This window comes from Dreissena polymorpha, chromosome 1 (genome assembly GCF_020536995.1).
Source record: "Dreissena polymorpha isolate Duluth1 chromosome 1, UMN_Dpol_1.0, whole genome shotgun sequence".
NCBI lineage: Eukaryota > Metazoa > Mollusca > Bivalvia > Myida > Dreissenidae > Dreissena > Dreissena polymorpha.
Window position 1 is genome coordinate 82,372,160 of NC_068355.1, and position 12,730 is coordinate 82,384,889.

At 33.5% G+C, this 12,730-nt stretch overlaps 1 protein-coding gene across 5 annotated transcripts in view; it reads left to right on the plus strand.

Moving 5' to 3' along the window:
- LOC127837915 (notchless protein homolog 1-like) overlaps positions 1 to 12,730 on the plus strand; it is a 35,743-nt gene that overhangs the window by 13,749 nt on the left and 9,264 nt on the right. For 2 of the 5 annotated variants that reach the window (XM_052365395.1, XM_052365383.1), the window contains exons 2-6: positions 7,013 to 7,163; positions 7,477 to 7,697; positions 9,456 to 9,612; positions 10,233 to 10,330; positions 11,588 to 11,624. In XM_052365395.1, the coding sequence (XP_052221355.1) occupies positions 7,023 to 7,163; positions 7,477 to 7,697; positions 9,456 to 9,612; positions 10,233 to 10,330; positions 11,588 to 11,624 (654 nt within the window). In that variant the 5' untranslated portion in view covers positions 7,013 to 7,022. Of the gene's footprint in view, positions 1 to 1,487; positions 1,630 to 3,752; positions 3,806 to 6,955; positions 7,164 to 7,476; positions 7,698 to 9,455; positions 9,613 to 10,232; positions 10,331 to 11,587; positions 11,625 to 12,730 lie in introns of those variants that run through there. The other 3 variants (XM_052365388.1, XM_052365378.1, XM_052365371.1) reach the window with 3 other exon arrangements.

A 12,730-nucleotide genomic window follows, 5' to 3' on the forward strand; every position in this document is an offset into this window, starting at 1 on the left:
TTACAGGCATTCATATAAAGACATTTTGCCTTCATATAAAGAAGTAATGCCTTTATATAATGGAAGATTATCTGTGTATAATACATTTGTATCTGTATATTTTTACATTTTATCTATATATATTAATGCTTTATATGTATATATTCAAATTATGTATTTATATATTGTGATTATGCATATATATAATGGTTACAGGCATTCATGCAGAGTCAGTTTGACGTAATATCACAAGTTTTGGTATTATAAGACAGTGAAGGCGTTCCATACACCAAACTTTTTGCATTTGGTAGATATCTTGGCACTGCATATAATTTACGGGCGAGTTTACTGTAACTGAAGTCAAACTCGCATGTTGTGTAAATTATGTGAGATACTATTCCATTGTGGATGTTCTACTATATCATTGGATAACATCCGCCTCCGATATTGGTTCTAGTACATTCAACTTATGTCTAAATATTTGACTATATATCTATTAGCATTATTCTCTTAGTTTACTTAACATTTTTACCATTACATTTGTTTATAGTGTATACAATGGCACTTCTAATGATTACTGCATGTTTTCATTTGTATTTTGGGCCGGGCATGTCAGTACAAATAAACATCTTTTTATTGTCATTGTATCAATCGCGTTCAACAAACTTTAGCGCTCAGACATTAACCCATTCATGCCTAGTGGACTCTCCCATCCTTCTAAATTGGATCAATTTATTTCCAAAATGAAGCCGGGATGTCTAGTATATTTATTTATATATTTAGAATATTTCTTACCGAAATTCCTTTAAGCAAACAGTGCAGACCCTGAAGAGACGCCGCATCATATTGACATTACGACAATATTACCATAAGATATCCTTAGCCGATGCCGACACGTGTCCTCGTATACGTCGAAAAAACACACGAAAAAAACAATCAATTTAACGTATGAAAAAATAATCAAAATAGTGGACATTTCCCAACAGTGTACACCCTTTACGCTATACTGCACAACAAACAAAGTCAAACGGTGTTTTATATAATAAGTTGACACATTGTGAGGTTAATGCAGAACGTTTTCTATTTTGGTTATTTGAGATATTTTCAGCATGTGCGGTACTTCCAGTTACAGTTATTTATTCTTGTCAGCGGTAGAGAAATATCTACAACATTTTATTGGCTGTTGATAAAGGTCAACTAAGGTGAAAACTTGGGTTAAACAGTTACGCCAAATGAGGGTACGACTAAATCATATTTCTATACTTTTATATTAAAACCTTGCTTTTAATTTAAAAAAGATTTTAATTTGAGACTGCCATTATGGTCGTTTAAAAAAAGTTCGATTGGTTTATTGACGCAATCATGTAACTCAGAATTCATATCCGCGGAAATGACCGATAGGCCAAGACACCGTCTTGGCTGCTTACTACTGTTGTAGTAAAAGGCTTTATATTATATGATGTTAACAGATATAGCACTCATTGTTTACTTCAGTGTACCATTATTTGCTTATCATTATACCGGTATTGCAAGAAAAAGCATAACTATTGACTGTATTCGTTTATATTCGGTCTTTTCGTTTATATTCGATATGCGTCATATACGGTGTTTAGATGGACCGAAAAAATAACAGGAAGCACGTGCAATGGGGTAAACATTAAGCTGTCAACTTTAAAAGCTTCTTTAATGCACTCTTTTTACTTTGTCAGTTTTGTAAATTCTAATATTTCGTGGGAATATTAATTGGATAAGCCAGCAAAATAATAAATATGACAAAATGATGTGTACAGTAGTAAACGGCAAAGATAGTTACTTTAGCTGAATTTCGGACATATTTGTTTCGGATTAGGCTTGTGGGTTCTGCTTATTTGAATGATTACTAAGGAAGAATATCGAAATGGGATACGATTTTGGATGTTTTTATAATGATTTTGTTTTATTAAAAATGTCAGTCTGTTCATATAAATCCTCGCATTATTCAGTTTGTATGTTCTAAATTGCAATTTTTTTTGTCTATATTAATTCACTGTTTCTCTGTAAAATGAGTGGATTGTGTTCAATTGTGGCATTGCTGTTTGGTTAAAGGAAATAATTAGGTTATTTAAATGAAAAAGCATTTCATGTGAACAAGAAAGCGAAACGTCCGCACCAGCAGGGGTTTCGCTGTCGATGGCCATTGGCGCCAAATGGCGCTAAATTTTTAAAAGTGGCTCCTATTTTGTAAAAGTGGCGAATTTTAAAAAATCGGTAAAATCCAATTAGAAAATGTATACTGCGAATCGAAAGCAAGCGACCGAGCATTAGCGGCCAGCGTCTGTCAGTTGTAAATATTGATTAACGACGATGTAAGCGACCTACAGTGCAGAGTATACATTGAAATCACTGAAGCGTGTAAGTGTTACAAACGGTGTTTTTACTGCTATTGTCAAGCCTTATGGGGGTTATTATCGGATTAACGGCCCCCTCATGATATTAAGCAATAAATTAAGTAACATGGGGACAAACTGTCACATCGATCAATAATTATAATTATTATTAGGGCCGCTATTTCTTTAAGCAAAACCATGGCATGGGGCTGGCAAAAGCATTTAATTTCTCCACAAAAACAAATAAAAACTTGTTTCAACAGGTATTTGAGAGCATTTCTGTTTAATAGTTTCATTATTTTACTGTTCTGGGAAGGATATAATTTGATTAAGATACCAACAATTTCTGAAATAAAAAGTTTATCGTTCACTCCATGTACTATTTTTCGGAAATGTTAAAATTTGGACATTTAAAGATAGGGACATGTTTGTGTTGGTTTGTTGATGTAAAAAGATTTTTTATGTTATTTCAGGCAACTAGAATGGATGGTGGCAATTATCTGTGCCTTTCTGTCAGGAAATAGGCGTGAAAAACATTCATTTAATTGAACCTAGAAATCGTCCTCCACTAACAGAAAACGTTTTAACAACAGAAGCAAATGTATATTATGTCCAAATGACCAAATATAACTCTTTAACAATTTGAAGTGAGATGATTTATTTTCTGATGTTTTATATATGGTTATCTGTGTTGTTATCATGTTATCAAGTTGAAAAAATGTTATTTATATACAAATAAAGCTTATCAAGACTTATGAAGGTATGACTTACGAAGGTACTTTGTGTTTTTTTTATGTAATAACATACTTTTTATAGTGATAATATAGTCAATGACATTAATGTAGTAAGGCTTCTTTAAATGCTTGTTCTTATTAATAAGGTTGGAATAACTGACAGTTTTCACGCCGCGAAAAGTGGCGACAACTTTTTTGGGGCCAGTGAAACCCCTGCACCAGTATTGAAAAATATTTCCTATGTCCACTCTTTGCCAGTGTACATTTTAGTGTGACTCCATAAATTATAGTATCACTGATAAATGAAGCAAACCACAACATGCTTATATTAGTCAGTTTTCCATTAAACACTATTTTAGTGATGCATATATTGTGATTGCCCGTTGGAAGAATCCTGTTTCTCATGCAAGTTGAACTATGATGGTTCTTAAGTAAATCTTTCCATAAAAACTGCTGAGAAAATCTTATATATGACCTCAAGATGCACATACAATAAACTGTGTTTATCATAAACAATCAGCATTTGCATATAAACTTTAAAAGTCTTCAATAACTTTGTAAATATTGATAATGCATCTACAGGAATTATACCGAGGCTATATGGATATCAGAAGATCATCCTGTTTGTACGAATAATGTTGAATAAGTATGATAAAAATACAATACTTTCAAAAATGCAGTAGAAACCATGGAAACATCAGTTGTTTGCCGGCATTTGGAACAACAGTTAGTATTATTCTCACTTAAGCCCCACCAGTAACTTGTGTAAGTTCTACCCCTGGACATTCTAACCATTGCATGTGCAACTGCACAGGTGTGTGATAACAAGATAATAAGAGTAGTAACAACAAATCTGCTGGTTGATTTTAATTTGTGAAATAACTCCTACTTCTAGAAATCCAAAAGTAGGGGGGGGGGGGACATTCTTGGAAAAATAGGGGGGGGATTTCTTAGAAATGGTTGAGTGCAATTATCAAATACCATTTGTATGCACTTTTGTTAGCTCACCTGAGCACAACATGCTCATGGTGAGCTTTTGTGATCGCCTTTTGTCAGTCGTCCGTCGTCAGCATTTTGCCTTGTGAACACTCCAGAGGCCAGATTTATTGTCGGATCTTCATGAAATTTGTCAGAACATTTGTCCTATTGATACCTCGACTGAGTTCAAAACTGGGTCAAAATCAAGGTCACTAGGTCAAAAATAATAAAAACCTTGTTAACACTTTAGAAGTCACATTTGATGCCCAATCTTCATGTAACTTTGTTAAAATGTTTGTTTAAAAGATATGTTGGTTGAGTTCAAAATTGGTTCCAGTTCATAAAAAAACATGGCCGCCAGGGGGCAGGGCAGTATTCCTTATATGGCTATAGAGAAACCTTGCGAACACTCTAGAAGTCACAAATATTGCACAATCATCATGAAAATTGGTCAAAATTTTGGTTTCATTGATATCTCAGATGTGTTCGAAAATGGTCCTGATCGGTGAAAAAACATGGCCGCCAGTGTGCGGGGCAGTTTTCTCTATATGTATATAGTGGAAACATGTGAACATTCTAGAAATCACATTTTTGATCCAATCTTCGTGAACTTTGGTCAGAACATGTTTTTTCTGGATATGACAATTGAGTTCCAAAATGGTTCGGATCAGTACAAAAACATGGCCTCCAGAGGGGGGGGGTCATTTTCCTTATATGTATATAGTAAAAAAAGCTTGTGAACACTCTAGAAGTCACATTATTAGCCTAATGATCATAAAAAAATATAAACATCGATTTTATAGATATGTCGGACGAGTTCGAAAATGGTCATGATGGGTGGAAAAACATGGCCGCCAGGGGGTGGGGCAGTTTTCTCTATATGTACATAGTGAAAACATGTGAACAGTCTATAAGACACATTTTTTTCCCAATCTTCATGAAATTTAGTCAGAACATTTGTTTCCTGTGTAGTAAAGTTTGGTTTTATTATGTCATTATTATGTACGGTGACCATTTACTGTATTATGTTATTTTTCAAAACACAGAACAACTATTTTCATAATAAACATACATGTAACTGTTTTAGTCATTAGCACTTATGATAAGCCTATCAACTAAGAGATAGCTGAAAGAAAGACAACATGTACATAATTTTGCAGTATTTATCTCCCTTGTTAAACCTGGTTCAGTAATCTATTTTTAGTTCTGCTCTGGAATTTGGGAAGATATTGATCATTGATAAATGGACTGTTCTGAGGGAAAATAGACTCTTCTGCCAGTGCTCTCAGAACTGTATAAAATAAGATGTTTGGGCTGATTTAATCACCTCTTGATGCTTTCTTGAAAAGGAAACAGCTCTTGAAAAAGGTTGGAATTTTGAAATAATTAAAATCTAAATTATTGTAACACCAGCATCAAGACATTTTGGCATTATTTTCTAAATTATTCTTATTATTAAGATTATTTTTATTTGGTATTTTCTAAATTGGAAAGACTCTATTTTATTTCAATAATTTTAGTAAATTCTTCTTATTTTTACATTTGATTTACTTAAGTTTCCTAATCTCCATAAATTGTGTTCTTTAGATTAAGTTAGACCTATTTTCTAAACTAGATTTTTGAAGCAACTTCTAGACTTACAGTAACTACTATTTATTTCAGTTTTTTTGACAGATTGTGAACTTCTTTTTACATTCATTGAGGTATTTGCTGTATGTTGTTCATTTTTGTAATGCTACTTAGATTCTTTAAACTGAGCTTGTACCTGTTCTTAATTCTCTGTCATTGTTCTTCATTTTCCGAGATCTTGTAACAAAAGTTAGTTATTTTCGTTAAAGCTGCTTTGGTTTTCACTTAAAGATTAATTCTTTGAGTTTATTCAGGCGTATCTGACTGGACACCTTTAGTTAATTGAATTACAACCAGTCAGTGGTGTCATCCTGACCGGAAAAAAGCGTTCGTCGAATAAATATTTCCGCATTACATAAGTGCTCACAAAGTAACATAACTTGTAACTGTCCCGTTACCGGTTCACTTGCGTAAGCGAACGAGACTGCACTACCACACCTGGATACGACAGTTGAGTTCAAAAATGGTTTGGATCGGTAAAAAAACATGGCCGCCAGGGGGGGTCTTTTTCCTTATATTTATATGGTGAAAATGCTTTTGAACACTCTAGAAGTCACATTTTTTTGCCTAATCATAATGAAATTTTGTCTAAACATTAGTTATGTGGACGTCTCGGACGAGTTTGAAAATTGTCGTGATAAGTGAAAAAACATGGCCGCCAAGGGTTGGGGCAGTTTTCTTTTTATGTATATAGTGAAAACATGTGAACAGTCTAGAAGACACATTTTTTGTCCAATCTTCTTGAAATTTGGACATGTCTTGGAAGAGTTAAAAAATGGTTCAGGTCTGTTAAAAAAAAACATGGTCGCCAGGGGGCCATTTGTTGTTCATTCTTCATGAAACTTGGTTAGAACATTTGTTCCATTGATATCTTGGACTGCAAAGAACAGGTCATTTCTTTTTATCTCAGGTCAGCGACTTTGGGCCTTTCAGGCCCTCTTGATTTAATATTATGTTCAGTTTCAGAAAATATATCAAAATAACGTTTGAAGTTAGTTAAGTTAAAAAAGGTTGTTGCCAATGAAAATATTTTTTTTAATTGTCTGATTTGGCAACAATTAAGATAGGCAGGCAGAGCCATCATATTACACTGATGGAGTAATTATTAATACTGTTAATAATGTCTCTATCTTTTGGTACTATTAATATTCTTTAGAAATTGAACTTTGCAGTGTCGTTACTTGTATTTTGATGACATCCGGGACATACATTTTGATGACATCTGGGACATACATAAATCCTTTCTAACAAAAGCCAACCTTGTTACAGGTATTCTGAAACACTGACATTTGTTGAAGTAATGACATGTATTATATATATACACAGTTCTTCTGAAATGGAATCAGATCAGACAGGGCGCCGAATATTGGCGCAGTTCAAAAGTGAATCAGGGGAGGTCACTGGCAGTGCATTTGACTTGCCTGTAGACATCACAGTAGAGAAGCTGCAGCTGATCTGCAATGCCTTGCTGCAAACAGTAAGTATATATCATAACATGTTTGTTTGTTGTTCAATTGGTTTACACAAATAGCAATTTTAGCATTTGAACTCAAACATATGCTGAAGCCATTGATGTTTTTTTGTACGTGACATTTCTGTTGTTTAGGTGTTTTACATTTTTTGGAACACAGAATGTTGCTTAAATATAAGTTCTAGTATATTTTATCACATTCATTTATGTTTCTTTTAAAACACACATTTTGCATCAATTTAATGCTTAATGTAATTGTTCGTAATTTTTTCGTAAAAGAAGGAATAAATACATCAAAATCGTCTCATTGCAATTTTAGGAAGAACAAGTGCCATACTCATTTTTTGTTGATGACAAAGAAATCACAGAGAGTTTAAACCAAACACTAGATGAGAAGCGATTGGAGGGGTCAGAGCAGGTCTTGGACATTTTGTATCAGCCACAGGCTGTGTTCAAAGTACGTGCAGTCACACGCTGCACAAGTTCTATACCTGGACATGCTGAGGCTGTCATAACTGCACAGTTCAGTCCTGACGGCAGGTGAGATTGTTGATGCCACGTTTGATAAGGGCTGGATTGTTGGAAAGCAAGCAGGTGGGGTTGTGTTTGGTTCAAGGGACTTTCTTCATATCACAATTTTGTGTACAATAGACTTGGGGGTATGATAAATGTACAATTTAATTAGAGATATGATAACTGTAGGATAGACCTGGAGATATGATGAATGTCAAATAGACTTTGAGATATGATAAGTGTACAAAGCTCGGAGTTATGATAAGTGTACCATAGACTTGGAGATATGATAAATGAACAATAGACTCGAAGATATGATAAGTGTACAATAGACTCGGATATATGATAAGTGTACAAAAGACTCGGATATATGATAAGTGTACAATAGACTCGGATATATGATAAGTGTACAATAGACTCGGATATATGATAAGTGTACAATAGACTCGGATATATGATAAGTGTACAATAGACTCTGATATATGATAAGTGTACAATAGACTCGAAGATATGATAAGTGTACAATAGACTCGAAGATATGATAAGTGTACAATAGACTCGGATATATGATAAGTGTACAAAAGACTCGGAGATATGATAAGTGTACAATAGACTCGGATATATGATAAGTGTACAATAGACTCGAAGATATGATAAGTGTACAATAGACTCGGATATATGATAAGTGTACAATAGACTCGAAGATATGATAAGTGTACAATAGACTCGGATATATGATAAGTGTACAATAGACTCGAAGATATGATAAGTGTACAATAGACTCGGATATATGATAAGTGTACAATAGACTCGAAGATATGATAGGTGTACAATAGACTCGGATATATGATAAGTGTACAAAAGACTCGGAGATATGATAAGTGTACAATAGACTCGAAGATATGATAAGTGTACAAAAGACTTGGAGATATGATAAGTGTACAATAGACTCGGATATATGATAAGTGTACAATAGACTCGGAGATATGATAAGTGTACAAAAGACTTGGAGATATGATAAGTGTACAATAGACTCGGATATATGATAAGTGTACCATAGACTCGGAGATATGATAAGTGTACAAAAGACTTGGAGATATGATAAGTGTACAATAGACTCGGATATATGATAAGTGTACAATAGACTCGGATATATGATAAGTGTACAATAGACTCGGATATATAAGTGTACAATAGACTCGGATATATGATAAGTGTACAATAGACTCGGATATATGATAAGTGTACCATAGACTCGAAGATATGATAAGTGTACAAAAGACTTGGAGATATGATAAGTGTACAATAGACTCGGATATATGATAAGTGTACAATAGACTCGGAGATATGATAAGTGTACAAAAGACTTGGAGATATGATAAGTGTACAAAAGACTTGGAGATATTATAAGTGTACAATAGAGTTGGATAAATGATGAATGTTCAATAGAAGTGGAGATCAATGCATTTTCGTAGACAGTTTTTTGCTCCAATTTCTTTATTAAAGGGGACAGTTTGAACATATCTTTTCAGTGGTAACTTTTACAAATTGGGTTCAATAAATTCATTGTTTATAATTGTATTGTTAATTTTCATAACAAGCGATTTGAAAAATACTATAGGCAGCACTTCAATTGGGGAAAGAAGATCTCACTTTTTGTGAGCAAGGTATTTGGGGAAATGGGGGAATAAAGGCAGACCCTGAAATTGAATAGTATACCATCATGTAGATTTGGATACATTACGAAAGATAAAAAAATAATGTAATGGATGTGTTCATTTGCAGATTTTTAGCCAGTGGTTCAGGTGACACTACCGTGAGGTTCTGGGATGTGAACACAGAAACACCTCAGTACACATGCACTGCTCACAAACACTGGGTACTGGCAATAGCATGGTCTCCTGATGGAAGAAAACTGGCATCTGGATGCAAAAACAGTCAGGTTGGTTTTTATGCCCCCTTCTTCGAAGAAGAGGGGGTATATTGTTTTTGGCCCCGTCTGTCATTCTTTCCCAAAACTTAAACCATGGTTTAAGTTTGATATTTTTTGCAATATTGAAGATAGCAACTTCATATTCAGCATGCAGGTGTATCTCATCGAGCTGCACATTTTGAGTGGTTGAAAGTCAAGGTCAAGGTCATCCTTCAAGGTCAAAGTTCAAATATCATTGTATTTTCTTTCCTAAAACTTTACCCTTAGCTAAAGTTTGGTCATAACTTTTTGAATATTGAAGATAGCAACTTGATATTTGGCATGCATGTGTATCTCATGAAGCTGCACATTTTGAGTGGTGAAAGGTCAAGGTCATCCTTCAAGGTCAAAAGTAAAAAAATACAATCCAAGGGAAGTAATAAGCTTTAAAAGGGAGATAATTTCTAAACCTACCAAATGATATATTGAAATTTTATTTCAAAGCGGCACAATAGGGGCATTGTGTTTTTGACAAACACATCTCTTGTTATTACTGAAAACATTTAAATAGTGAACATAAAGCAACAAATCAATTTGGAATACATGTGTAGCCAACTATTTATGAATCCATTTTTATGGTTCTCTTTCAGGTTTGTGTATGGGACCCAGAGACTGGCAAACAGATTGGTAAAACATTGTCACAGCACAGGCAGTGGATCACCTGGTTAGCTTGGAAACCTTTACATTTGTAAGTGATTTTCACAGGTGCTCAGTGCATGTTAATTTGTCCATTGTTTAAATAAACCATGCTTTAATTTCTGATACAAATTTCTCTTTTGTTACTTGCAAAAGCTTGTCTTTGAAGGCCAACATTTGCATAATTGTTTTTTTGGATAAAGAAGTGTTAGATTTATAGATGATGCAATAATATACACCATTACTGTACACAGTGAACATACTAAATATTAATATAGTAAAATGTTTATTTAGTTAGGGGCTTTCATAGGATGTTTATGTAACAAACCTGTGTTACTTAATCTTGAATCTTTTTTTGCAGAAGAAAACCATATACTAATAATTTGTTGTCCCCTACCGGTGAAACCGGAAGGGACTTATGATTTGCATTCTGTCTGTCTGTCAGTCAGTCAGTCTGTCTGTCACACGTTTCTGGATTCTGCGATAACTAAAAAATTTCTTCATAATTTTTATATGAAACTTGAAACATGGAACGTCATTTCATTTTGTTCCTACATCAAGAATTCTTGTTGCTATGGCAACAAATTTATAAAAAAAATACTGACAATGGTGGAGTTTCACCGGTAGGGGACAATATTGCTTGGCAATCTCTTGTTTAGATTATATCTTTACCAAAATTTATGTAGAGATGCATCATATGACTACAGTAACACTTCTTAATTCAAGGTTGCATTTGTATGACAGAAAAGCTAGCTTTATTTAAGGTCTCAAGTTATAGAGCTGCCAATATCAAGAAGCTTGAAACATTGTTTGGAAACATGAATTAAAATGTTTAAAGATCAAAATACATGTTATTATTAGTTGTCAACACAGGACGTAAATATGTACTCTGTTCCATGAAGAAAAAGTTTATAAAGAGGGATATGATTTCACTGTGCAATACAACTTCTATGTTGTCAGTATAATTCTTTTGTTGACATGTGTATTTTTGAAAATAACAAATAATATAAATATTTATAGGAGAATATCTATTTTATGCTATTAAATTCTTTTTATCAGCATTTGTTAGGAGCACAGCCCTTAACTGTGTTCATGGCTATCACAAGATGCAAATGATTCACAGTCCTTTCACAGAGTTTATTGAGGGTAATTGTCAATATTGCAAAGAATTAGAGACCTGCACAAATGCTTGAGTTCAAAAGAAATAAGTGTTCTAATGTTAAAAGTGATTATTGAAATCATAAGGATTTTGCCTTGATTATGGGTTTTCTGTTAAAACAGTGATATTTCATCTGTCTTTTATTTCTAGGGATCCAGAATGCAGATTTTTAGCCAGTTCTTCAAAGGTTAGTATTACATGTTTTAATTTATTATTGTATGTTTAAATGTCCAAAGTATGCAGTATAATCTGTAGCATTCATGTTTTAAAGATAATCTTTTAATACTCTGTCCATGTTATTGGAATATTAATTGCTAAACGTTTTTGTAGCAATTGTCTGAACTATATTCTTGGGCAGCTCTTTTTAAAGACACAATAGGATGTAATCAGCATAAAAAGATGACAGTTAATATAGCTAGATAATTATGTAATATTTGTTGAGGATGTATCTAAAAATGTTTTATCAGCAAGAAAGACTAACATGATTAGCAATAGGATAAATGGGAAAAGAGTGTTTGTAGTCCGAATATGTGATAAATGCATCATCTTAACAACACATTGCTATAATAATGTAGACATTGAACTCAATTTGTTATTATTTGTGGCCTGAATGTGATGTATGAAAGTTTGTTAAAGGTCTAGTTGACGGAATGTTCATTCTCTACCCTTTTTGTATTCTTGACGGCATTTTGGTACTGAAATACAATCTATATTGGCCCACGATAAAATCTCTTATGAAAAGAACCTTTTCAGGTTTTGGGAAATCAACAACATAAAAAATATTGGTAAAGATTTACACACTTTTCTTCTTGAAGCTATGATATGTGCGAAGGAACAGTAAAACTGAATATTAACTATTCTCAAAAATATCTGTTATATGCTTCTTTTGACGATATAAAAACATTAAAATTATAAGGGTAACAAACACGAAACCATTGAATAATTTGGAGATATCTGTTGTTATCGTTATATTTTATGACATTACAATGATTGCTTATGTAAAGTATAAAATACACAACTCACTATATATCAATATGGATGGTCGAGTGGTTCACGTGCTAGACTTTGACTCCAATGGATAGTGGTTGGAGCCCAGTTTGAGAATACTTTTACGCCCCAGGATGGACTGACCGCATTTGTTTGTTAGAAGATCCATGTTTTAATTAAATTTGAAGGAATGGGTAATAACTTTGCATGTATATTGGAAGTTTTCACAGTTTTGTTAATTGGAGTTAAGGAATCAAGAAACTGCAAGTAAGGAAGTTAGTCAACTTTGTGATCAATTTGCTGTAA